Raw genomic sequence first — 25,349 nt, 5'->3', positions numbered from 1 at the left:
ACTCTTTATGTCACTCTACTGCTAAGGGGATAACCCAAGTATAGAAAACCAAGCACTGAGCATTATAAATAGGGTTAACTGAGGCCTGGGTAGGGCAGAGAATCCCCATCACTGGGCTGTGAGCTCAAAGCCCACTCATTGACTTTTTGAAGATGGGCCATGGGCAGTTTGTTTAAAGCCAGATCCTGTCCTGGAACAATCAGCTCTCAGCATGGTGGAAGTAAAACAGGCTTTAGAATCACACAGTCCAAGATTAAATCCTGGCTCTGTGACTCCCTGTGTCACCTTGAACAAGTTAATGAACTCTCTGGTCTTGGTCCTTTTACCCATAAAATGGTTATAGTAGTTCCCATCTAGAGGGTTGTTGTGGGATTAAATGAGCTAAAGTTAGTAAAATTCATAGCAGTTCTGGCATATAGTAGATGCTTAATGAGCACTTTTCAATATTGCCATCAGCATCATTACTGGGTCACTTAAGTGACTTTAGTTCTCTGTCTGGAGATGTCTGCCCGCTACGGACCATGTTACATGAGCTTCTGGAAGCTCGGGCATAGTTAGTAATCACAGGATATAAATCTGCTGCCACTTGATTCAGGCAGGGCAGATGAAGGCTGTAAAATTGAAGACCATTGCTTCCTTCCTGTGTGGAATCTCTCTGTCTATTTCTCCTCCCCAGAAGTTTCCTATTATTCCAGGAATTCCATGTCTAATCGACACCACTTTTTAAAAGTTCATTCGTTCAGGCTGCAGTTGTGGCATGAAATATTTATTTATTCCAGAAAGCTTATTCTAACAGAATCGTACCTAGCCTTATTTAATCTCCTGGAAGCTATCTAAAGCTGCTACTGATGTAGGATTTGGAATACTCAGGCTAGATGCTGGTTAAAGTTTGCTTTGAGTCAACAAGGCTTAAATCTCAAATGGGGTTTCTTTAAATAATGTTTTCATGCAAAATCTCCAAAACCCTTCACGCAATAAATCCCAGCTTAAATCTAAACTGCTTACACAATCAGCTGCACTGGCCTGAGTTTATCTAAACCCAAATACAGGATGTTATTTTCTTGAAATTCATGGAAAAGCAAAGTGTTATTCTCTTATTATTTTTCAGTTAAATACATTTGGTCTTCTGGTCCTGGGAAGGACCTAGCATGGACCTCAGGATACTATTTTACCATCTTTTGTGTGGTTCACTGTGAAGTGAGAGTTTCACTTACACATGGCTGCTTTGGTGACTGGTTCCAGAGGCTGTTGTAAGATGCTCGTACAAGAAACATACCTGCAGCCTTGTTCCCTGCAATAACGCCTCCTAGCACCTCTCCCACACTCTTGTTCCCAACAGAACGTGTTTGTACAACTGTCCTTGGCCTTTAGAAATGACAGCTATACCCTGGAATCTAGAATTAACCAGGCTGAAAGAGAACGCAACCTGACAGAAGAGAACACTGAGAAGGAACTGGAAAACTTCAAAGCTTCCATTACGGTAATTGTGGAGCCTGATTTGAGGAATCCTTGGAGAAGGGACTGTCTCCAAGGGCCATGCCGGTGTCACGCTTCTCTCAGTCACCAAGTAGAGTCTCCCTGGAACGAAATATCTAGAGCTCAGAGAGCTGGAAGGAGCCGAAGTAGAGATCCTGAAGGCCTGGTTACATCAGGGCTGTGGGCAAGGCCTCTGGGTCTTTGTGGGCTTCTCAGCAGGGGCCTGGGTGGCCTGGATGTGACTCCTCCTATCAGGCCTGCCAGGTATACAGTGTCCACATTGGGCTTCTCCAATCCCCAAAAGAAGCTGTGGCCCAGGCCCTTCAAAGTCCACTTCTTTCAGCCAGGTGGGGCTCAGGGCTCATCTCATCAGAGCCAATTCCCGGCTTGGTATCTGTCTTAGTCAGTTCCGGCTGCTGTAACAAAGTACCATAGACTGCGTTGCTTAAACAATGAACATTTATTTCTCACATTCTGGAGGCTGAAAGTCCAAGATGAGGGTGTCAGTATGGTCAGGTTCTAGTGAGAGCGCTCTTCAGGCTTGAGACTGCTGCCTTTTCTTTTTCTTTCTTTCTTTTTTTTTTAAAAAAAGATGACTGGTAAGGGGATCTTAACCCTTGACTTGGTGTTGTCAGCACCACGCTCAGCCAGTGAGCTAACCGGCCATCCCTATATAGGATCTGAACCCGTGGCCTTGGTGTTATCAGCACCACACTCTCCCCAGTGAGCCACGGGCCAGCCCGAGACTGCTGCCTTTTCATTATATCCTGACGCGGTGGAAAGATGGCAAGAGAGCTCTCTGGGACCCCTTTTATAAGAGCACTAATCCCATTCGTGAGGGCCCTACCCTCATGCCTAATCACCTTCCTCCCAAAGGCACCACTTCCTAATAACCACATTGTTCAGGATTTCAGCACCTGAACTTGGGGGGGGGGGCACAAACATTCACTCCCCAACATTATGTGAGGACCCCAGGTGACACTCCTTCTCATTCCACAGTCCTCAGCTTCACTGTGGCACCACTGTGAGCACCGGGAGACCTACCAGAAGCTGCTGGAGGACATCGCTGTCCTGCACCGCCTGGCCGCACGCCTCTCCAGCCGAGCTGAGATGGTGGGGGCCGTTCGCCAGGTGAGACTTGCTAGCCCTCAGCCAGCTCTGCTCCACCTGCAGTAACAAGTGCAATGACACAAGCAGGGACAACTACAGATACCACCTAGTAATGGCTTCCTTGGGGCCAGGCATTCTATGTACATTATTGTCGCAGTACTCAGTGTATTTTTGGTGGACAACTAAACCCTTGAAGTGCTTTTTGGCAAAAGCTTTCTGTGGACACATAAGTTTGGGAGTTACTGTCTTCCTTTCTTGGAGATTTCTAATGCACATTGGCTTTGAGAAGTCCTGTAGTAAAGAAACCTGTTTAACTTTACCTATGTATTTCCCAGATGTACAGTGGACCCTTGAACAAAGTAGGGGTTAGGGGAGCTGACTCCTGTGCAGTCAAAAATCTGTGCATAACTTGTGACTCCCCCAAAACATAACTACTCATAGCCTACTGTTGACCAGAAGCCTTACAGGTAACAGAGTCAATTAACACATATTCTGTATGTTACTGTATCCTTACAATAAGGTAAGCCAGAGAAAAGAAAATGTTATTGAGAAAATCATTAGAAAGAGAACTACATTTTAAAAAATTTTAAATACATTGAAAAAAATCCACGTATAGATGGATCCATGTAGTCCAAACCCGTGCTGTTTTAGTGTCAACTGTATTTAACTGAAGAACCCCCCCCCTCTTTATTCTTCTCAAAAAATACCTATTCAACTCTGATGGAACTAGTATCGGACAAAACATGTTTCAGGAAAAACTTCTTTGTTGTACTTAATCCACCCTGCAACCGTATAGAATAGATCTCCTTTTCTCCAGATGAAATATAGCCTCTCAGAAAGGTAACAGCCCTAGTGAGCGGCAGGGCTGGGTGCAGGCCCAGGCCTGGCGCCCTCTCGGCCCTTGGGAGTCCTGAAGCACACAGAGCACCGCCCTGTCCAGCATGAGGTTGCAGGACCACGCTGCCTGAGTTCTAATCCTGGCTTCACCCCTCATTTGCTGTGTGACCTTGGGCTGGTTACTGAGCTCTCTACACTTCAGCTTCTCCCATGGGAAACTGAGGATGACTATGGTCTCTGCCATGTAGGTTGCTGTAATACTCATGAAGCACTTAGATGATGTTACGGTTGCTATCATCACAGACCATGTCCTGCTGCACTTGGTTGCATGAGAGGATGTTCCTGGGCAATCCTGTAAAATGAAAGGACAGGCCACTGGCCCATCCCACCCTTGTGTCTTTCTGGAGAAAGAGCACCTGACTCAGCAGTGTTGCCCAGGAAGTCACTCCAGCTGGGAGCAGCAACCCAGGGAGGACTCTAGGGAAGTGGCTCATCTCAGCCCCCCATGGCTGTGGGGAACTTTTCAGGGAAGTCACTGGGCACGTCCTTCCATGGCCAGGCAGGGCCTGAGCTGGGCCCCCTGAAGTAGCCAAGAGGGGTATGAGCGGAGAAGAATGATCCTCGTGCTGTACAGCCTTCCCAGACGTGTCCCCCAACCCGTGTGTTAATCACTCTGTCTTCACTCTTCTCCAAACGGCTGCCCCGTCCTGGCTTCTGGGTCCCTATCCTTGCCTTCCTCTTGGCTCCACTGGACTAGTTCAGGCCCTTGTCCTGTTGTTCCCTGTCGCTCTCACAGCCCCAGTCTCACTCCCTTCAGTACCTTCTCCACTTGTGACCTGATTACATCACGCTCTTACTTTAGACATTCTATGGCTCCCCTTTTCCTTCAGAATAAGTCCAAATTCCTTCATCCAGTATTCAATGTCCTTCACAACCCAGGCTTAACTTGCATTTTTTTTCTTACAAATCAACCAAACTGCTCACTGATTCTTACATAAGCAGGATGGCCTGTACTGTCTGGATTTGCCCGACAGCCCTGGTATATGCCTATCATCCCAGCATAATTTGTAATAGCACCCCATTTCACTCTCCAGAAGATGCCTCTCTGGAGGATAAATCCCACCCACACACAAGCCCTGCAATCTCCTGCCTCTGGACTCATTTTGCAGTTCTGAAGCCTGGGGGGCTCATTGTCCTTCCTGCTCATGTCTATGTGCCAGATTCTGCCCACATCCTACATCCATTTCATCCCATCTCCATGATGCCGCCCTGACCCATTCTCTGCAAGCAGAACCAAATTCCCTCCACCTCTCATCTCCAGCAGCACCGTGGCTGTGCTTTTCTTGTCCCCCCTGAAAACCTGAGTTCCCCCTGGTGCCTGAGTCCGCCTCTCAGCTCTCATCCCAGCAGACTCTTAGAGGCCAAAGACACATCTGATGGGTCCCTGTGTCCTTTAGATCCTCCCAGCCCAGAACCTTGCTCAGAGCAAACAAGTGCTGGTGGAACCTTGTCTGCACCCTGCACTCATGCTCCCCTTCCTTGCAGGAAAAGCGCATGTCGAAGGCAACAGAAGTAATGATGCAGTATGTGGAGAATCTGAAGAGGACGTATGAGAAAGACCATGCAGAACTCATGGAGTTTAAAAAACTTGCAAATCAGAATTCAAGCCGCAGCTGTGGCCCCTCTGGTAAGTTCATAGGCTCCTGCCCCCATCTTAGCCCTATAATGAGGGCCCCCAATGGCTCTCAGTTATGATCAGCGCTATCAGGGCAGCCCCAGGACTTGTTTCCAGTTAAGCAAGGCTCTCTGACCCTGCCCAATGCTGCCCACAGGGAATTCACAGCAGCTGCTTCAGGGAGCCTGGGGACCTGGAACCAGGTAATGTGAACAGCCCCAAAGTGATCTCCTAACTCCCAACACTATAAACCAGAGGGGCTGACTGCAGACACAAAGTCCACGAGCTGCAAGAGCTCACTCTGCTTTGTAAGAGTAGTCCCAGACCCTGTAAGTCTTTGTGCTTCGGGACCCCCTTTTGGAGAGCATATACTAAGGAATTTGGGCTTTATTCTGGAAAGCATTAGGGATGCAACCAAGGATTTTAATCAGGGAAATGACATGATCATAGATGTAGTTTAAGAAGGTTCCCTCTGACTGCAATGTGGCAATTACACTACTTAGGCAAACCAAATACAGGAAAACCCATGAAGACATGATTGCAATAGTCCAGGCAAGGGATGAAGTGTGGGCAGTGGGGGTGGAGTGAGAGCCTGGCTAAAGGAGATATGGCTGAGATAAATAGTGTTTTAAAGAAATACTCTTTTTTTAAGTTTTATACAAACTGCTATAGGAGCATAAAGGAGGGGCCACTTGATTCTGCTTAAGGGATTCAAGGAAGTCTTCACAGGGGAATGGCATCTGGATAGTGTTCTCAAGTAAAAATGAGAGAGTACTTCAAAAACTTCATGGAAAAATAGAATTAAAAGATTATGCGAATCTTTCCACAAACTTTTTGAAGACCCCCCTCATAGGAGCTCTCCAGTCAAGAGAGAAAAATACATCCCAGGTGGAGGAAACAGCATGGACAAAGGAGTGGAGATTGTGGGAGAAATGGAGATGAAACAGTTTGATGTGGTTGCAATGACAGGGTGTGATGGTTAGAGGTTGAAGGCGAGACTTGGTAGACCAGGGCCCGCCATGCTAACAATTCAGGCCTTTGTCCTCTAGGCACTGGGCAGTCATTGGTAAGTTTGCACCCATATCATAAACAGATCTTATTTTTAGAAGATTATTCGGCTTGAGAGTAGACAATGCATTGGAGGTGTGCAGAGGGTGAAGTAAGGAGAGACGAGTTAGGAGGCTCTTTTTCAGCCCAGGAGGGAGAGGATAGTACTTGGACCAGAATTTCTCCTTGGGTGTTGCCAAGGTTTGGGCTCCGGCTGATGAGGGCGACTAGCAGTAGAAAACAGACCTTTTAGCAACAGGAATCCCTGTGGAATGCAAACATCCGTGTTACCAAGAGCAGGAGGAGGGAAAGTACAGACAGTATAACAGATGTAGAAACCTTTATAAACAGGAGGTTTCACAAGTTTCCTGGGGAATATTAGTGACACTTCCCAGAGTCCCAAGGCAGTGTATACATGCTCCAGACTGCCTGCTTTGGATCTTGGCAGCAAGGCTCCTGACCCACATGCATCTGTGCCTCTAACAAATCGCTCCCATTCAGTGTTGGAAGCTGGAGAAGGTGCCGCCAAAGAAATCCTGCAAGGTTCAAGGTCTCTTGTGAGTCACTTTATCCAAGATTTATGGGAAGAGCAGTTACCCATGAGGCTCATTCATTCATCCTACAGACATTTATTGATCACCTTTGGTATACCCCATATGATATTGGAATATAGAGATAAAGGGCACACAGTGCCAGACACAAAGGAGCTTCCAGCCTGTGGGGAGGTCAGGGCATTCTAACCAGCACTGTTACAGAAGTAAGCAGACTTCCACAGGGAGCACTCTGCAGAGTCCCACATTCAGTCCGGGGGAATGAGAAAATGCTTATAATAGGAAAGATCACAATAGCTGAGTCTTGAATGATGGACAAATGTTTTGGGGGTATTGTTTCCACTCCGGTTGTTTTTCCAAGCTCTGCCTCAGCTTGGGCTGGTGCAGAGGGGCCAGCCCCCTCCCAGCAGGTGTGTCCACTCCTAGCAGTGTTTGTTTTTTAAGGCTTTACATGACTTCTGATAATCTTTGCCTATGCCTGAGGCTTTGAAAACTACAGCAAATAAAATATCTGTGATTTCAAAAAAAGTAATGCATATTTAAAAAAAATAACATCTACTCTTTTTTCTGAACATGAAACATGCCAATTGTCTACATTTTGGATTATTTCCTTAAGATAGATTTCTGGAAGTATAAATACTAGCATGGGGGAAAATATTTCTAAGACTCTTAAAGCAAATTATTTTCAAATAATTTTTGAAATTGTCCATTTATATTTCCATTTAGTGGGTTACAATAATGATCGATTCATTGTGCCATTGACACCATTCTTGTTATTTCTTTCAAAATGTTTATGACTTTGATAGGTCAAAATTTCATCTTATCTCATCGTTTTCATTTATATCTCTCTGTCTTTCCAAATGTTTACAAGATGTTTGTATTTCTACTTTTGTAAATTCTCTATTTATGGTCTTTGCCCACTTCTAAGATTGGTATTTTATTAATTTGTATGAACTCTTCATATATAAAGAGTATTTTCTGGTTCTCCTGTATTGGCTGACTGGAAAACTTGAAAATCCTTTGACCACAATGCTCAGAAATGTCTGCTGGGCAAAATAAAGCAAATCTTAGTCTAAAAGACTAGCTGAATCCACAGGAAAATAAATTGAAATACACAGATACAAGCAAAGGAAAGAGAACTGAAACCAAGCTGACTCTGCAGCTTCCTTGGGGACAAATGTCAGCCTCAGTTATCTGGGGACTGAGCTTTTGCACATACATGTGATCTGAGACTAGGCCTTGAACACACGTGGTAGAGAGTGAACACTGAGATTCACAAGAGAGTTAAGACCTTCCAAAGACTCTATCTTTAGATAGAATTGGGGCAAGAAAAAAAGTCACCCGCCAGCACAGAAAAAAAAAAAAAAGACAGGGACATTTTTCTGTTTCACCCTGGGCACTAGTAGGAAAAAACACTTTTTCCTTCCTCATAGGAAAAGTGCATGCCCAAAGTGACAGCCGTGATGATGCAATATGCAGAGACTCTGAAAAGAAGAGCAAGACAGTGCCTCTTGGAACACTGTCAGAAACAAACAGAAAGCCACTTAGAGGGACACACCCTCTAAGGGCACACAGGATTCCTCCAAATGAAGCTTCACTGAAGATGAGTTCACAATATAAAATTGTAAAATAAACAAGAAAACAATCCACCACGAACAAGAATCATCTAGACCCACCAAACAATAAGATTATATCCTAAGAACCTCAGATAATAAAATAATCTGATTATATTTTTTAAAGAGATACATTTAAAATTATTAGAGGCATAAAAAAAGCAGATTGAAAATATGAGAATATTTGTTAATTAGTAATAATATTTTTTAAATGATTTTAAAACAAAAATGAATACACTTAAAAAAAATAGAATTCCTTGAAATGAGGAATAGAGTCATGGGAATTAAAAACTCAGTAGTTTAGGTATGATAGGTGTGGTAGTTGAAACTGTTCCTCCAAATTCCAGATCTCCTCCTTCTAGGCACACTTCCCCATGCCTTTGAGTTAGGTAAGGCCATGTGACTTGCTTTGGTGAATGAACTGGGAGCAGAGGGACATGTGTCACATCTGGGCTGAAGCATTTAAGAACTAGTGTGAAATTTGCCCTGTTCCTTCCCCCTGACCTGACAACCATCACTGCTCCAGAAGAGTAGAAGTTCCAGTAGCCTGAGCCCTGAGTGAGGAAATGCAGAGCAGAGCCTGCTGCCAACTCAGAAGTAAATGAGCATAAAAAAGACATAAATCTCTGTTGTTAGTAGCCACTAATACTTTGGAGTTGTTTGTTACTGTAGCATAACCTAGCTTATCCTGACTGATACAACATTTAAATAAGATTGAGCACAGTTGAAGAAAAAACTAACTGGAAAATAGATTTGAAGAAGTTATCCAAAATGCAGTTCAAAGGGATAAACTGATTAAAAATATGAAAGAAACATTATAAGATATGGAATATAGGGCATAGAATGAGAAAGTCCCAAATACATTTATAGGGCAGCTCATAAAGAGAGAACTGGAGGGGAGAAAATATTCAAAGAAAGTATGGCTAAGAATTTTCCAGAACTGAAGAAAGACCTGAATCATTGGCTTGAAAAAGCATAGTAAATTCTAAGCAGAAAAAATAAAAACACATCAAAGAGAAACTGCAGAGCAGCAAAGACAAAGTGAAGATCTTAAAGGTAACCAGAAAGAAAAGATTATTCACTAAAGAATAACAATTCTCAATAGCAGTAATAGTACCAAAAGACAATGGAGTAATCTCTTCAAACAGCTGAGAAAAAATAACTTTCAACCCAGAGATAGTACAAACAGCTAACTATCATGCAAGATTGAGGGCTGGGTAAAGACATTTTGAGACAACACCTGAGAAAGTTTACCTCTGAAAGAACTAACTAATATACCTAAGGAAGAATACAAATGAGCTCGAGAGAAAGGAGTGAGATGCAAGAAGGAATGGTGATCAAAGACACTTGTAAACATGTAGGCAAATCTAAATAAATAAGCCTTCTCTGTAGAAAACAACAGTCATAATGAATAATTTGGGAATACAAACCAAGGTGACATAAAAATAGAAAAGCAATACAAGGGGACTTCAAAAAGTTCATGGAGATGGAATTAAAAGATAAAAATAAAAAATATAAACTTTATTTCTCAACACAAGCTCCACTAAGTTCATGACACTTTTGAAAGCAATGATATCAGCCATTTAATCCATCCCTAAAGAACTGAGGGTCCTGGGAATTTAACCATGTCAATGCAGTCTTTTTTACATTATGAACTGAAGAAAAATTGGTGCCCTTTAAAGATTTTTTAAGATTAGGAAACAAAAAGATGTCAGAAGGAGCCAAATCAGGACTGTAAGGTGGATGCCAAATGATTTACCATCTAAACTCCCACAAAATTGCCCTTGTTTGATGAGGGGAATGGGCAGGAGCATTGTCATGGTGGAGAAGAACTCTCTGGTGAAGATTTCGCAGGTGTTTTTCTGCTAAAGCTTTGGCTTTCTCCAAACACTCTCATAATATGAAGATGTTATTGTTCTTTGGCCCTCCAGAAGGTCAGTAAGCAAAATGCCTTGAGCATCCCAAAAAACTGTTTCCATGACCTTTACTCTTGACCAGTCTGCTTTTGTTGACTTGACCACTTCCACCTCTTGATAGCCATGGCTTTGATTGCACTTTGTCTTCAGAATCATACTGGCAAAGCTACAATTCTCTGAAGAAATGCTTCGAGATCTTGATCCCACTTGTTTAAAATTTCTGTTGAGAGCTCTTGTCTGCAGCTGATCAGGACACAACAGTTTTGGCACCCATGGAGCAGAAAGTTTGTTCAACGTTAATTTTTCAGTCAGAATTGTGTAAGCTGAGCCAACTGAGATGTTTCTGGTGTTGGCTACCATTTCTCCTGTTAATCATCAGTCCTCTTCAATTATGGCACAAACAAGATTAATTTTTTCCTTGCAAATTGCTGTGGATGGTCTGCCACTGTGGGCTTCATCAACAACATCGTCTCTTCCCTTCTTAAAATGAGTATCCATTTGTAAACTGCTGATTTCTTTGAGGCATTGTCCCAATAAACTTTTCATAAAGCAGCAATGATTTCACCATTCTTCCACCTAAGTTCTGCCATAAATCTGATGCTTGTTCTTGCTCCAATTTTAGTAGAATTCATGTTGCTCTGATAGGAGCTCTTTTCAAACTGATGTCTTAGCCTTTTAGTGCCTCAAACCAGATCCTGTTCAGACATGTTTAACAAGTTAGGATGAGTTTATTTTGGTGCAGAAAAATTTGCAGTCTATGCATAGTTTTTTCATAATATGCCTTTTCTATGAACTTTTTGAAGACTACTCATATACTTAAGATTGGAGGGAGTTATTGTTTTAAGATTTATTCAAGAAAAAAATAGATGTCTTGATTAATTTTAAAGTCAATATGGAAGTGAAGTTAATCTGAGGTGAAGCAAACAGAAAATTGTGGAGGTTTTGTTGGAATGAATCTGAAGTCAGCTGCAGTAAAACACTGCAGGCTTTAAAATATTTTCTTCCATAAAACTCAAACTTTAAGTAGCTGCTTATGAAGATAGGGAAGGCAGGAAGCTAATGTCTGTCTCAAGATACAGGACAGCTGTTTGCTCATCAACCTCAACTGTCCCAAGCAACAGCAGGAAAGACAACCTGACATAGGGAACTGGGGACGTCTATACAGAGAGAGAACTACAAAGCATCCTCAGCAGAGTAGGAACCCTGATCCAAAGTCCCTATACTTCTATCAGAGTGCGCAACAGAGGAACACGGCTCAAGAAACCAATCACAGGCAAATGCCTATGCTTTGTTCCACTGGCTGTGGAATTTACGGAAACCCTCACACAAACGGCATGTGTTCAGAATGCTATAAAGAACATCCTCAAAGACAGAATAGTAGTAACAGTAGAAAAATCCACCTGCAGCTTCTGTCAGTAGTCTGAATCTTTACCAGTTCAATGCACAGATGGCAGTGTCCCCGAAGCTCAGTCAACATTAGACTCGACATCTTCATCTATGCAGCCAAACCCTGTATCAAATCAGTCACTTTTATCAGAATCTGTAGCATCTCCCCAAGTGGACAGCACATCTGAGGACAAAGCAGTACCTGAAACAGATGATCCGCAAGCTTCAGTATTAGATACAGCATAACAGCCACCTGAAGAGCAAAGCAAGTCTCTTGAAAAAACAAAACAAAAAAAGAATTGCTGTTTCATGTGCAGGAAGAAAGTGGGACTTACTGGGTTTGAATGCTGGTGTGGAAATGTTTGCTGTGGGGTAACTCACATATAACATAAGCGTTACTCAGATATACACAACTGCTCTTACAATTGCAACGCTGATGCCACTGAGAAAATCAAGAAAGAAATCCAGTAGTTGTTGTCAAAAAGATCCAGAAGATTTGAACTCCTGCTGGAATACAAAATTCTCTGATCATCTGCAAACTAAAAATTGACTGAGGTTTATTTTCCTAGTCATTGGGAATGTAGAGCAATGTGTCTTGCATAGATGTTCTAATCATGCATGTTATCAGAAGAATAGATTTTTGTTTTTGTTTTGAAAATGACTCTGAACATTTATTTCCATTGCAGTTTCTGTGGTGAAAAGACTTAACTTGATAAGTATTATCCTTTTAAGATCATTTTAATGTTAGTTGAGTGCAGAGGGCTTTTATAACAAACATGGAGAAATTTTGGAGGGCTGTGATCTTTCCAGTATTAAACTTGAACTTGCATGCATTAATCTTGCGGTTTATTTTCTCATTGTGTGTGTGTGTGTGTGTGTGTGTGTGTGTGTGTGTGTGTGTGTGTGTGTGTGTAGCTTTTCTCTGCAGCATGATTTCTCTCGATAATGCCTTTAGAGCACAACTAGTTATGAGTAACTGAATGTATTTTAATCATTATGGCTGCTTCTGTTTTTCCATTAACAAAGGTTATACATATGTTAGCATATGGTTTCTTTGCACCCACTATTTATGTCTGAATCATTTGTCACAGAAGAGTGTGTGCTGAGGAGATTATAAGTTTGTGTGTTTTAAATTTTTTTTTGAGTGAAGGAAGAAAAAGCTGTATGCATCTCATTGCTGACTACAGATTTCTTTCAGATTACATTCATTGGCCTGTGTGTACACACTATGAAGAATGATCTGAAGTAATTGTGCTGTATTTATATCTATCCACCAGTCTTTGATTAAATAAAAAGGAAAATTTTAAAAATAAATAAATAAATAAATAATAAAGTCAATATGTTCAAAAGTTAAGGGGACACACTAAAAATTAGAAATAGGATGTATAATTTCCAAACTGATGTGTGGGGTGGGAGGGAAGTTAGAAAAAACAAAGCAAAGTGGATAGAAAATAGAAAATAAGATGGCAGAAACAAATACAAATATATCAATAATCACGAGAAATATAACCAATGTAAACCTGTTGATTAATAGAGAATTTCAGATTACGTTTATAGATATATATATATACACACACACACAGCTATGTGCTTTTAAAGAGACACATCAAAAATATATGCATATGGGGCCGGCCCCCCGCCGCGGGTTCCGATCCTATATAGGGATGGCCAGTGCGATCACTGGCTGAGCGCGGTGCGGCCGGTCACACACACAAAAAAAAAGACAAAAATATATATATATATATATATATATATATATATATATATATATATACACACACACACACACATATGAAAGAGAGATAGATATACAGGCTAGATAATCCGGTCAAACCGAATCAAAATGAAATAAGGAACTCTTGCAAATTCCTTTCTCTGCACGTATTCAGATTTTTCCTGGCAGCAGTATTAGCCTGGTATGATGCTAAACATTTTACATGAATTATATCACTTAATGTATAAAATAAGGAAAAGAAAATTCTGGGGGTGGTAGCTTCCTTTGTTCTGAATCATCTTGTAGGTAACATATTGAAAATACTTCTGTCAGCAAGTTTTTATCCTTTACCAACGCCATACCTTCCTTGCTCATAGTTTCCCTGACTGTACATTCCTTGAATGAGCACGAAATGACCTAATAAGCCTTGGTATTGATATAGGTAGTTTTCACACACTATCCAGGGTGTTACCCAGAGACTGTGTAGAGATGTCAGATGAAGATCACAGGTGACCAGTGCTCAGTGGAGTTAGGATAAAGGTTTTGTCCAAAAAACCCCTCACTCTGAAGATGATCATCTCAGAGGGTAAACTGCCAAACTCAATGTCCCCAACACCCAGACCCTTGGGTCATCTTTTGACGGCCAGTTCTGGTCCATAGACTCCTTGGCTTAGTTTCTGCCTGCCTGTTTCCTGCTGCTGCCTAGTCTGAAACTTATCTGAGTTCTCTTCTCTGTTCCTTCCTGCTGCAGAAGATGGGGTCCCTCGCACAGCGCGGTCCATGTCCCTCACGCTGGGAAAGGTATGCATTTTCAAGGAATACCAGGACTCCCAGAAGGAGTTTGACAGAAGTTTCTACGGTCACCCAAGAAATCATTCATTCTTGTATACATGAGTGCCCTAGAACCTCCAAACATAGTTTCTATTCAGCTTCCCATACTTGCTAGCTCAACTTCTGACATCTAACTTATTCTGCTCATAGTTTCCCTGGATATATATCCCTTAAAAGAACAAAAAATAATGCATAAGCCTTGGTATTGTTACGGCAGTTTTTACACACTATCCAGGGTGTTACCCAGAGACTGGGGGGGGGGGGTCATGACCATTCTGTTCCTCCATAAACTAAAATAGGAACATATTGAGAGATCATCCACCACCAACAGAAAATTGGGGTCAATTTTAGACAGTCTCTCCACACCAGTTTCCAGCATCACCACTACCCCAAAACCAAAATATCCAGTGAATGTCATCAAAGCATCAGGAACCAGTAGGCTTTATCCAGGCCCTTCTAATCTGTGGCTATTGCTACTTCCAAGACAGTGGGCCTGGTCATGTCTCTTTCCACAGAATATGCCCCGCCGGAGGGTCAGCGTTGCCGTGGTTCCCAAGTTCAATGCCCTGAATCTGCCTGGCCAATCTCCCAGCTCATCACCCATCCCCTCTTTACCAGCCTTGGTGAGTATGATGATGCCTGCCTTCCAGACCTATTCTCCCTTTTCCTCTCGCTCACTACTGTGGGGGTGAGCCAGTGGTGGCAGGGTCAATAAGGAAATTTCCAGCACAGAATCTGGGAAATGGGCTCAAAAGTCTCAGCGTAGACCAGGTCACATGTATTCCACTGCTCTGAGAAGAGGTCTCAGTGCCCTTGAGCATGGTGTTGGCAGCTCAGAGAATGTTCCTGACAAATGTCTCTTTTTGTGCTTAACCCACAATCCTCCAAGGTGGATATGATTTTTTTCTACTCTGCAGTGAGTTTTCGGTAGCTAAGGGTTGTAAAGTGTAGTAAGTGGTAGACCTGAGCTTTGAACCTTAGGTTCTCTGGTTCCAGAGACTTCATTCTTAAACCCAGTGTTATCCTGCCTCAATTCATTGCAACATTGTTTATAATAATGAAAAACTGGAAACAATTCAATGTCCATTAATAAGAGAATGGTTAAACAAATTATGGATATCACTATAAGGGGGTTCTATAAAAGAAAATTGTCCCTAATTTATTAAAAATAAAAAGCAATTAAAAATAGTATATGCAAAAACTAGTATGTAAACAGTATGATTCTGTTTTGTACTTTAAAAAAAGTGTGTTTCTGTGTGTACACATAGAAAATCCTGAAAGAAGACATGTGAAACTATTAATAAGGTTATCTCTGGGCAATGGTAAACAGGTAATTTTTATTTTCTTCTTGATTCCTTTTTATATTTCTATAACAAGAATGTATTAGTAATAACCAGAAAAAATATCCATTTCCATTTTTTTAAACAAAGTTCTTATATAACTTCCACATCACAGGCCTTTGTGTATCTGGCTAATTCTATCTAAAACTCTTCCAATTCTTTCTCCAGTGGTTTCCCTATTCTCTGTCCATGACCAGCATTACTCTATAAGGAAACAATTTGATTGCGTAAGCAATAGGTAAAGTAGATACACGCTCTGTTGTTCCAATAAGTAGCATTAATCACTTTCTGCCTCAAGCACTTCAATCCTCTATGAAATCAACCTAAACTGACAAATCACCCACTAAAACAAAGAACCTTAAAAAAATTTCTTAAAGGAGGTTGGAAAGGGTTGGTTAGTGTGTTCTAACAGACCTGTTCCTCATACTCTACCTAAATGTACAAATGTGGCTTCCGAATATACTTGTGTATTACTTTAGACTAGTGACTGGCAACCAGGGCTATATATTAAAACCATACAGGGTACTTTTAAAGCGTTCTATACCCAGGCTCCACCCCCAAAATTCTGGAGTGGATCAGTACTTTTTAAAAAATCTCCCCCAAGTGATTCTAATGTGCATCCAGAGTTGAGAATCATTGCTTAAACCAAATCCATTGCAACAAAACAACATGGAAATCCTGGGGAATTTATTACAAAGAAGTTTCCGATGGCTTGAGCTTTTAGTAATGACAGGAATCTGCCATCAGTTGTGCTTGGAGCTGTATATCTAGGGGCAGTGGTGGGTTTGTGTGAATGAATCCCAGGGAACTCCTCATTTGGTAGGAGGCCCACTGCTGTTCAGTTACAGTCAGTAAACAGGGGACAGAGAAGAACTGATGGCTCTCCTCCAGAATGGAGCAGGTGGCATGGGCCCTAGAAGGAAGGGACAGAGAGGAAGGGAGAACAAGGAAGGCCTGAGGGAAAGGGCCCAAGCCTGGACTCAGATACAGACTGGAAAGTGTTGGGGTGGGGACAGTTAAAGGGAAGAGGAGTCCAGCAGCGCCCCTCCCCAGCATCATCAGAGACCCAGCAGCCCTGGCTTCTTTCTTCCATAGCTCATCCTCAATTCTCTGTCTCCTGTTTTCCATTCAGTCAGAATCACCCAATGGGAAAGGCAACCTACCTATCACCTCAGCACTGCCTGCACTTTTGGAAAAGTAAGTTTGTCATTTTTCCTCTTAACTTTGGGGGCCTCTAAGGAAAATTTCCCCAACTCACCTTTCTTCCTCCCATCTTCACCCCCAAAATGCAATAGAAAGCAAATTAAGTTCTAGGGGAAATAAATGGGATGCTGAGACCCACAAAGATTTCAGACCCAGACCTGGACCAGGAAGACGCTATGGCTAAGGTCAAGTGCATCCAATCTAAGAAGAGCCCAGAGGTGATGGAAGCCTTCTCTGTTGGTTAGAATTCTTTGGGCTACAAATACAAGAAAGTCCCACCTCAACAGGTCTTAAATAATAAGCCCAGAAGTAGGGCTGCTCCAGTTGGGACACAGCAAAGCTCCAGCTCGGCCTCTCTCCAGTTACCTTGTCTCTGGCCACTTGGCGTGTTGACTCCATCAGCAAGCTTGTGACAAATGGCTGCTAGTTCCAGGTGCCCCATTCAGATAGGACAATAACTAGAGGAAGAAAGGGACAGTTTTCCCCATGCTTCTTTCCCAGGAATGAACCCTGAAGACTTTCACCAGTCTTCCCTCTTATGTCTTTGGCAAATTTGGAACATGGTCCCTTTCTAAACCAATCACAGGCTTTGGGAATCAGATTATCATTATGGGCTTAACCTATCCCTGCAGATGGGGAGAGTGTCAGCTTCCCGTGAAGCAAAATGACTCTGTGAAGAAGAATAAATTCCTAAACAAAATCCCGTTGCTATTGGGAAGTAGGAAGGAATAGCAACCAACAGTGTCTAGGCATCTATGCAATTTGCAGGTCTTTTCATCCTCAGCCAGAGCAAGGCAGGCTGTTTCTATGCACTCAGAGGAGTTTATAATTTACTTTTCAAATTCTTTCATTCGCTTGCTGGGAAACATCTGGATCACAGCTGCTATTTCTCAGAACTTTCCCCTTTTGTGTCTTTCTTTACTTGGTAGAACATATACCTTATTCTTCCTTCTTCCTTGCCTTGAGGCAGTTTTAGTCCTTCATTTTTCATGGCTGTTAAAAAAGTTTTGCTTGACCTGGCAGAGAATGTCAAGCTCCCAAGCTCCCAAGCTCCCAAGCTCCCCACCCCCAGACCCAGCCTGTTTTCCTCACCTCTCAGTACATGCAACCACCAATTTGTCACTCAGTGACTCAGCCCATGTTAATCTTGATGTTTGCCCAGCATTTCCTCACTTTCCCACCTCACCCCCATAAGCTTACAGGTCCTCATGTTATGGAGGACTGACTTTCTCTCTCTCTCTCTTTCTTTCTTTCTTGATCACTACAGGGAAATTGTAAAGGGATGACAAATTAACAACTATATGGAAGTAACCAAGATTATAGAACCTTTCCAAGTCTCTAGTCATAGTGCCTAGTCCATGGCCTCTGAATTTCTCCAAAAATGGTCACTTGATAATAAGATCAAATAGCCTGTGGCTAGTTCACAAGCAAACACCTGAGAGCAGATTGCACTGCCCAAAGTGATCTGAGAGAATTCTGAGCCTTGCTCTTGTAAGTTGTTTTGTAATTAACTGCTCGTTGCTCAACAAGGGTCTTAGAACCTGTAGGCTTAAAGAAACATTTAAGTAGAGAGTGATATTTAAAGTCAGTCATAAAGAACAAAGCTCAAGAACAAAAGTAGGAAGAGCCGTATATTCATATTCTTTCACTCCTTCATTCCTTTGACAATTAATCACCAGTAGAATGCACTCGAGGACCTCACAGTTTGGGAAGGACAGATGGGAAACACCCTATTATAATACAGCGTGACAGGTAATATAGTAAGGAAGTACAGGTTGCTAAGGCAACAACACACAAGCCAATAAGCACCTAACCCAGTTTGGGTGTGGGGCTAGGGGAGGGGGAGGCTCAGAAAATGTTTCCCCTAAGAACTTACTTTTGAAGTGAAACCTAAAGGTTATACAATTAATTAAGTGAACGGGAGGTTAGCAACATCTCAGGCTCTGAGGCAAGAAAGTGTGGAATATTCAAGGAATCATGATGATAATGACGATGACTGTTATTATTTACTGCACACTCACTTCATGCCAAGTGCTTTACTAATTGCTTTCCAATAAGAATCTCATTTAATCCTTGCAGTAATCCCATGAAGTAGGTATACCATTAATGTCCTTTTTTTATAGGTGGGGAAACTGAAGCTGAGAAAAATTGTCACTAGTCTGAGGTTACACAGCTAGCAGCAGATAGCAGAACTCATGTTCTTAACCTCTTATCAGACCCTCCAACTGCAAGAACAGAAAGAAGTTCAGTGTGATTATAGAGAAAGAGCCTGGTGACTGTCTGGGCATGGAGTAGAGGGTGGAGTGGGATGGGAAACGGGGTCCACGAAGCCAGGGTGTGCATGATGCCCAGAGTCAGTTTCATGAAAGGAGCCATCATACTGTGATGTGTCACAGACCCATTTTAACTATAATCTCTAAAATAACCATTCTTCTATACTTTTGAAGCAGCCAGGATAAATTTCTTAAAGATTTTTATATGACATTAAATTTGCACAGTAAGCAACTCGACTTTGCTGATAGTATTCTGGAGTGAATTATTCCCCAATAAACTTGTGGTGAACCCCGGGAATCTGGGACTGAGTAACAGGAAATGAGAAAGGACTTTTAGCTTGGGTCCCCTGGGCTGAGCTTCTCTGAGGAAGCCATGGTAGTGGGGGTAACTTAGAAACATCACTGAGCCCAAGAGGGTAAAATCTGTCTATTGGAAAGGATTGTAGTCACTTTCGAATATTGTTGCCCCATGGGAAAAATGGGGTCTAATATACCTGCCTGTCTAACACATTTTAACTAAATGGCCCCTTATATTAGTGAGAACTGAGCCCAATGACAAACACTTCTGACCTGGTGAACATGAGAGAACACTGAGCCTCATTTTAATGAATAATTCCAGAAAGAAAACACATAAGATTTCAGGCTGGAGACAGATGCCAAGATCAGTAACTGGTCCAGGAATCCCTGGGGTGGGCACAAGCTGTGCTCAGTTCACAGTCATGAATAGAGATTCCTTTAGCCCAACTCAAACACTCGGTGCTCAGGAAATTGCCGTTTACAGAGAGAACCTGCCCATTTTACGAGACTCACAGGCAGAGACTGGATGAGTCATAGAGAAATCAGTGCAACTCAGCAAACACTTAAAGGCACCTACTGTGTGCCAAGCACTCTTCTGACCCAAACACAGTTCCCCTCCCTGTGATCACAGTCATCTGGAGGGACTGGCAGGGACATAGAACATAAAAATGGCCTGTCTCTGAGTCATGCTGTAACAGAGGAGCGGTGGGAGAGAGGGAAGGAGAGATCAACTTTAGTCAGAGAGTGTGGGGGAGGGGAGAACGTCAGTAAAGCTTTCACAGAGAAGGTATTTGAGCTGAGTCTTAAAGATGCATAAGGAGAAACTTCCAGATAGTTGGAGAAGCTATTTAGGGAACTGCAAGCTCAGTCAAGAGGTCTGAAGATAACAGCAGACATTTCACATATTGTGTGTTTCCCCCACTCCCACCCTACCCCGGGTTTTAAACAAGGGCCCTCCCAGCCATGTGCCACTCTAAACAGGCAGCCTTTAAAAAGGGGCAGCGTCTTAAGCCCTGGGCCACCCTGAGGGTGGGAATGACCTCACTTAGCAGGTCCCCACACACCACTCAGAACTCCTGGAAAAGACTTTTGTTGAAAGGGAGAGCTCAAGGAGGCCTGGAGAGTGCAGCATCTTGACATGAAGTTATAAGTGAGAGTCTCAGCACCAATCACGTGGGCTTAGGTAAGCCACATAATCCACCCGAGCTTGTCAAGTGGGATCATAGCCTGCGTGGGCGGCAGATAGTGCAGGCAACAGCATGGGTGGGTATCAGACTGCACAGGGTCAGATTTGGGTTCTACCACCCACTGGTTGTGTGATCACGGGTTATTTAACCTCTCTGAGCCTTGGCTTCCTCATCTGTCAAACTGAGGACAATGATACCTTATTGGGTCATTCGTAAGTCTTAAGTGAGACCTTAGAACAGAGCCCGATACATAGATTAGATGTTAGCTCTTCTTATCATTGGGCAGATTAAGTGAGAGAATGTATGTGGAAGTTCCGTAGAGGAGTTGAAATGGACGGAAGATCCCTGTGTAAAAGGTGGGTGACACGGGCTTCCTGGCTCTACCATGTAAAAGCTTTAATCTCTGGAGAACAGTGACCAAGGACAGTGAAAGTTGTCTTGTTTTCTATGTTCTTTTTTTATTAGCATCTTCATTATCACAAATCATACTTATTCTTTATGCCCCTTATCCAATCTCTCTCCATCTCTTTCCCCCTCTCCCCTCTACTAACCAAACATGTGTTCTCTCCTGATAGATTAGCTATTTCTCTGTTGATTTGTTGCCTAGATGATCCGTCCAGTGCTGAGAGAGGGGTACTCCGGTTCCCCACTCTTATCATAGAGCAGATGCTTCTTCTATGACTCTGGAGTGTGCTTTGTGGAGAGAGATAGCCTCTTCTCTTTCTTTTGGTCTCCACTGGTGACTCTCCTCGTGTCAATGCAGTCAAGTGTCTGGCGGGCCACCTGCATGGTGGTTGTAACTACTACCATGGTGACTAGCTGTTTTTACAGCAGCCATGGCAATCATGTCAGCTATGGTGGGCTACCTGTGTGGAAATGCTTTTGGTGTGCTCTTTTCCTGGTGGCAGCTGCATGCCTGGCTGTGGGCGGGTTTGGCTTCCCCCGGCTACATGCCTCAGGACCTTGCGGTCGGGGGAGTGGGGACCATGGCAGCCAGTGAAAGCTTTGTTTACAGTCACCTTGTCAGCAAAACCCTAAGGTTCATGAGTGTGTTATGGCACACAATAGAAATACCTCTGAGAAATTTATTAAAGCGACTTTATGTTAACTTAATGCAAATTTTACCATACTTTAAATTAGTTCACATTCAGGATTCCTCTGACTCTGAAGTGTTAGAATAAGACATATCGAGTTTTCCCTTGAAGATATAAATAATAGCCTGGTAATTTATCAGCTTGGATTTTTTATGGATCAGGTTTGGAAGAAGCTCAGATTGCTCCCAAAATTTACCAATAAATTTACAACATAACAATAGCAACAATAATAATGAATATCATTTGTTGAGTACCATATTCTAGAAAGTTCACTTACATTTCTTCTTTAATTCTTACACCACCACCATCAGGTACATATTATTATCCCCATTTTACAGCTGATGAATCTCAGGAAGGTTCAGTAACTTGCATGTGTTGGAGCTGGGATTTGAACCCAGCTTTGCCTCAGGCAAGTTTCTTTCCTCTTTACTACACTGTCCTCCTTCATACATGTTTAACATTAAGGAGCCTCTAAGGTTGGCAGCTGTAGGTAAAAGAACACAAAAGTCTGGTACCAATGTTTCATGTCTCATCTATAAATACATTCCATAAAAGAGTTACTTTCCCTACCCTTGGCTGTAGCTATGTTTTTCTTCTCTTGACCCAATCATTTGGACAAATAGGAAACTGCACATTAGGCAAAGGTCACATGGAAGAGAATAGATAATGTAATTTGCAAAAGGAGAAATGTTATGAATAGCTGGTATTTTTAGAGTGTTATCTTTCTTGTCCACAATGGGTTTTGGTTTCCAGCCTGATGAAATGTAAATTGTACAAGGTCTGAGGAAAACGAAGAGATGGGAAACCGATGCCAGGAATGAGAAGATGTAAGGCTCACTCATAAACCCCGCCTGAGAGGTCAGGGAGGGATGGCAGCTGTGATCTTTCAGAGTCCTGGCTGGAAAGCTCCGCTCACGGTTCTGCCTTGTTTGAGGGCTCCTCCACGCCAGCTTTCCTCCGTTGGGATTCTGGATGCCTCCGTGGGCTGTAGGATTTACAGGGCAGGCATGGCCGTCAGATGCCTCCCTTAAACTTGTGATCCCACACCTCCAGTGGGCTCCCAGTGCTGCCCAGCCATCTTACTGTGCTTTTCTACTTTTCCTACTTTCCCACATAACCCTTGCCCCTTCTCCTCTCTCCTCAACACTTCCTAGGTCCCCTCTACCTCTCACTCGGCAGGTGGCCTTGTCTTCCACTTTAGAGGGAAAAATTGAAGCTTTCAGTCAGAAAGGAGCCTCTCATCTCCCTTCCCCAGACCCCTAACCCACTGTCTTCATCTTCTTCCCTTTCTTATAACCGAGGAGAGGTTTCTCCATCTTTCTAAGGTCTGTCCCTACTTCCTTTGTCAAAGACTTTGTTCCTTTGGTCATCCCTTTCTCTCATGTCCTCTACAGGATCTCTTCTACCTATATTCAAATGTGTTTTTACCCCTGACCCGCTTCTGCATCTCTGCGCCCTACTCCTCTCCTGCCCTTCCTCATCAGATTACTGTGTCTGTGTCATCCCCTTCTCACCTGTCATTCTTTACCAAGCTCGTTCCCATCTGTCCTTGGCTCCCATCATTACATCAAAGCTCCTCTTGACCTCCATGTTATCAAATCTAATAGTCACTTTGTCTGTCCCCACCTGACTCAGACTCTCAGAAGTGTGACACACTTAACTCTCCCTCCTTGACAAGCTCTCCTCTCCCAGCTCCCCAGCTGCATGCCGCCCTGGTCTTCCTCCCATCTCTCTGGCTGCTACTTCTCAGTCTCCTCTGTGGGCTCCTCCTTTTCCATCTGAGCCAAGTGCAAAGATGCTCATGGCGTGGTCCCGGGTCCTCTTCTCGTCTTTTCTCAGACTGTCTTCTTAGGCAATTTTATCCATTCCCCTGGCTTTAAATATCAGCTATACGCTGATGAAGCCAAATGAATATCCCAAGCCTAGGGCTCTTCTCTGCCTCACTTCGGTATATCTGAATGTCCACTTGTCATCTCCCCTTGGATACCTCACAGGCATCGCAAATTTATCCTGTCCAAAAGTTAACTCCTGCCTCACATCCTTTTTCAGTTCCTCAAACGTCCCAGTACCTTTTCTGTCTCAGTCTTCATACATCCTGCATCCTCTACCTGGGATGATCTTTCCTCTGCTATGATACAGCTGATTTCTCATCCGTCAGTTCTGTGCTTCAATTTCAGCACCTCAGAGAGGCCTTTCCTGACCATTCATTCTAAACACATTCTGTCCTTGGTGTTTTCTGTCACTGCACGGAGTTTGTTCCTTTCATAAAAATTATCATAATTTGTAGTTAATTATGTATTTTTTTCCTTTTTGGGAGTCTTTCTCTTCTGCTAAGCTCCATATTGGCAAAAAAAAAAAAAAAAAGTTCCTTTGTTTTTTTAATCTGTCCCCAGCACATTACAATGTGCCTGGGACTTAGTCAATACTCAATAGATATTGGAAAGAATGAGCAGGGATCATGAGGGTAAAGATGGTCTACAAGGGTGGAATGACACCGAATATTTTGTTCCACCCCCACTTTCCTCATCTCAGCACTATGGAGCTCCCAGTGGTGCCCTGTCCACTCACAGCACCTCCTGGAATGAGAATAAAGGTAGATTTGGGAGCATGAGAAGAAGGGGAGATGGGGCTATAGGGAGGATTCATGGACTAGGGCTTTTATAAAATCTTGTCTCAGGGTAGAAGGGTTGGAAAACATCTGAAAGCTACAGAAAGAACCCGAGTTTCCTCACTTCTAATTAGGAATCAGGCCAAAGACATGGTTTTGTTTTCACACACTCACCCTCCCCCTGCAATGACACCCTGTACTTCCCTCTTCTCACTAGTGGAAAGACAAACGGAGAGCCAGATTGTGAAGCCCCTGCTCCTGCGCCCACCCCAGGCTGCCTGGAGGAGGCTGGTCAGGAGACCAAGGCCAAGGCGGAGGAAGAAGCCTACAACAAGGGGTGAGTCAGACCTCGACCACCTTGAGGGCACCTGGCAGGTCACAGATGATACCTTCCCATGGCCTCTCCTGTTTCTTAGAGGCTTAGGGAAGCAACCAGTGGTCCCAGGACCTCCTTGCCTCAGGAAGGAACTACACAGGAAAGAGCAAGACTGTTCCACAGGAAGGACAGAAGGAAGCAGAGTCAGAGGGTGTGGTTAGATAATAACTACACTGTTCTCTTTTTGAGCAGAAAGCCACCAAAGTGCTGCTGACCAGAATCGTCTGGAAATCAGGGGCCTTGGGTGGGTTCCTCTTGGTGGTGCCTGAGACTTGCTGACATGTGCTCAGAGTTGTCATGTTGCTGCCAACAATGCCCAAGAGCAGCTGCAACTCTGCTCGCTAGAACTGCCCTGCTCACCCCTTCCTCCTATAAACTGGAGTCCTCTCTACTTCCAACCATCCCCTTTTCTGATTGAGCTTCAACGGCATCTGTGGCCACTTGTCAGTCACTGGAGGGACAGACACTGAGCGGGGCCAAAGCCTAGGCCTCAAAGTAGAGAATTACCTCCAACCAGGCATCACACCCTTGACTTCTCCTGTCCCTGCAGCACGTGAGGGACATGCATCTTCTCCCTGACACAGAACCCATGGGCTTCTGTGTGGCAGTCACACACACAGTGGGAGGGTTGCCCCAGCCAAACTGCTGTTCTTAAACAGAGTTCTAGGACAAGTAAACAGTATGTTCAGGGTTTCTCTTGGAAATCCTGTCTTTTCACCACAACTGTCCTCTCAGAATTCGTGGGGTAAATGCCCCCACTGACTTTGTTAGCTTTTACTGAGTACCTCTCTAGGTCAGACCATGTGCCTGGCACT

General features: G+C 43.3%; 1 protein-coding gene and 1 pseudogene across 3 annotated transcripts in view; both read left to right on the top strand.

Annotated features, from left to right (window-relative positions):
* Positions 1–25,349, top strand: part of IRAG1 (inositol 1,4,5-triphosphate receptor associated 1) — a 117,943-nt gene that overhangs the window by 87,506 nt on the left and 5,088 nt on the right. For all 3 annotated transcript variants that reach the window (XM_063094330.1, XM_063094327.1, XM_063094329.1), the window contains 7 exons: positions 1,340–1,480; positions 2,476–2,607; positions 4,969–5,110; positions 14,077–14,126; positions 14,672–14,779; positions 16,629–16,693; positions 24,376–24,495. In XM_063094330.1, the coding sequence (XP_062950400.1) occupies positions 1,340–1,480; positions 2,476–2,607; positions 4,969–5,110; positions 14,077–14,126; positions 14,672–14,779; positions 16,629–16,693; positions 24,376–24,495 (758 nt within the window). The remainder of the gene's footprint in view (positions 1–1,339; positions 1,481–2,475; positions 2,608–4,968; positions 5,111–14,076; positions 14,127–14,671; positions 14,780–16,628; positions 16,694–24,375; positions 24,496–25,349) is intronic.
* On the top strand, positions 10,498–12,111 carry LOC134375018 (AN1-type zinc finger protein 6-like; annotated as a pseudogene).

Source organism: Cynocephalus volans, chromosome 4 (genome assembly GCF_027409185.1).
Source record: "Cynocephalus volans isolate mCynVol1 chromosome 4, mCynVol1.pri, whole genome shotgun sequence".
In the NCBI taxonomy this organism is placed as follows: Eukaryota; Metazoa; Chordata; class Mammalia; order Dermoptera; family Cynocephalidae; genus Cynocephalus; species Cynocephalus volans.
The sequence above is the reverse complement of the archived record's forward strand: the minus strand, read 5'-3'. Positions and strand labels throughout refer to the sequence as shown.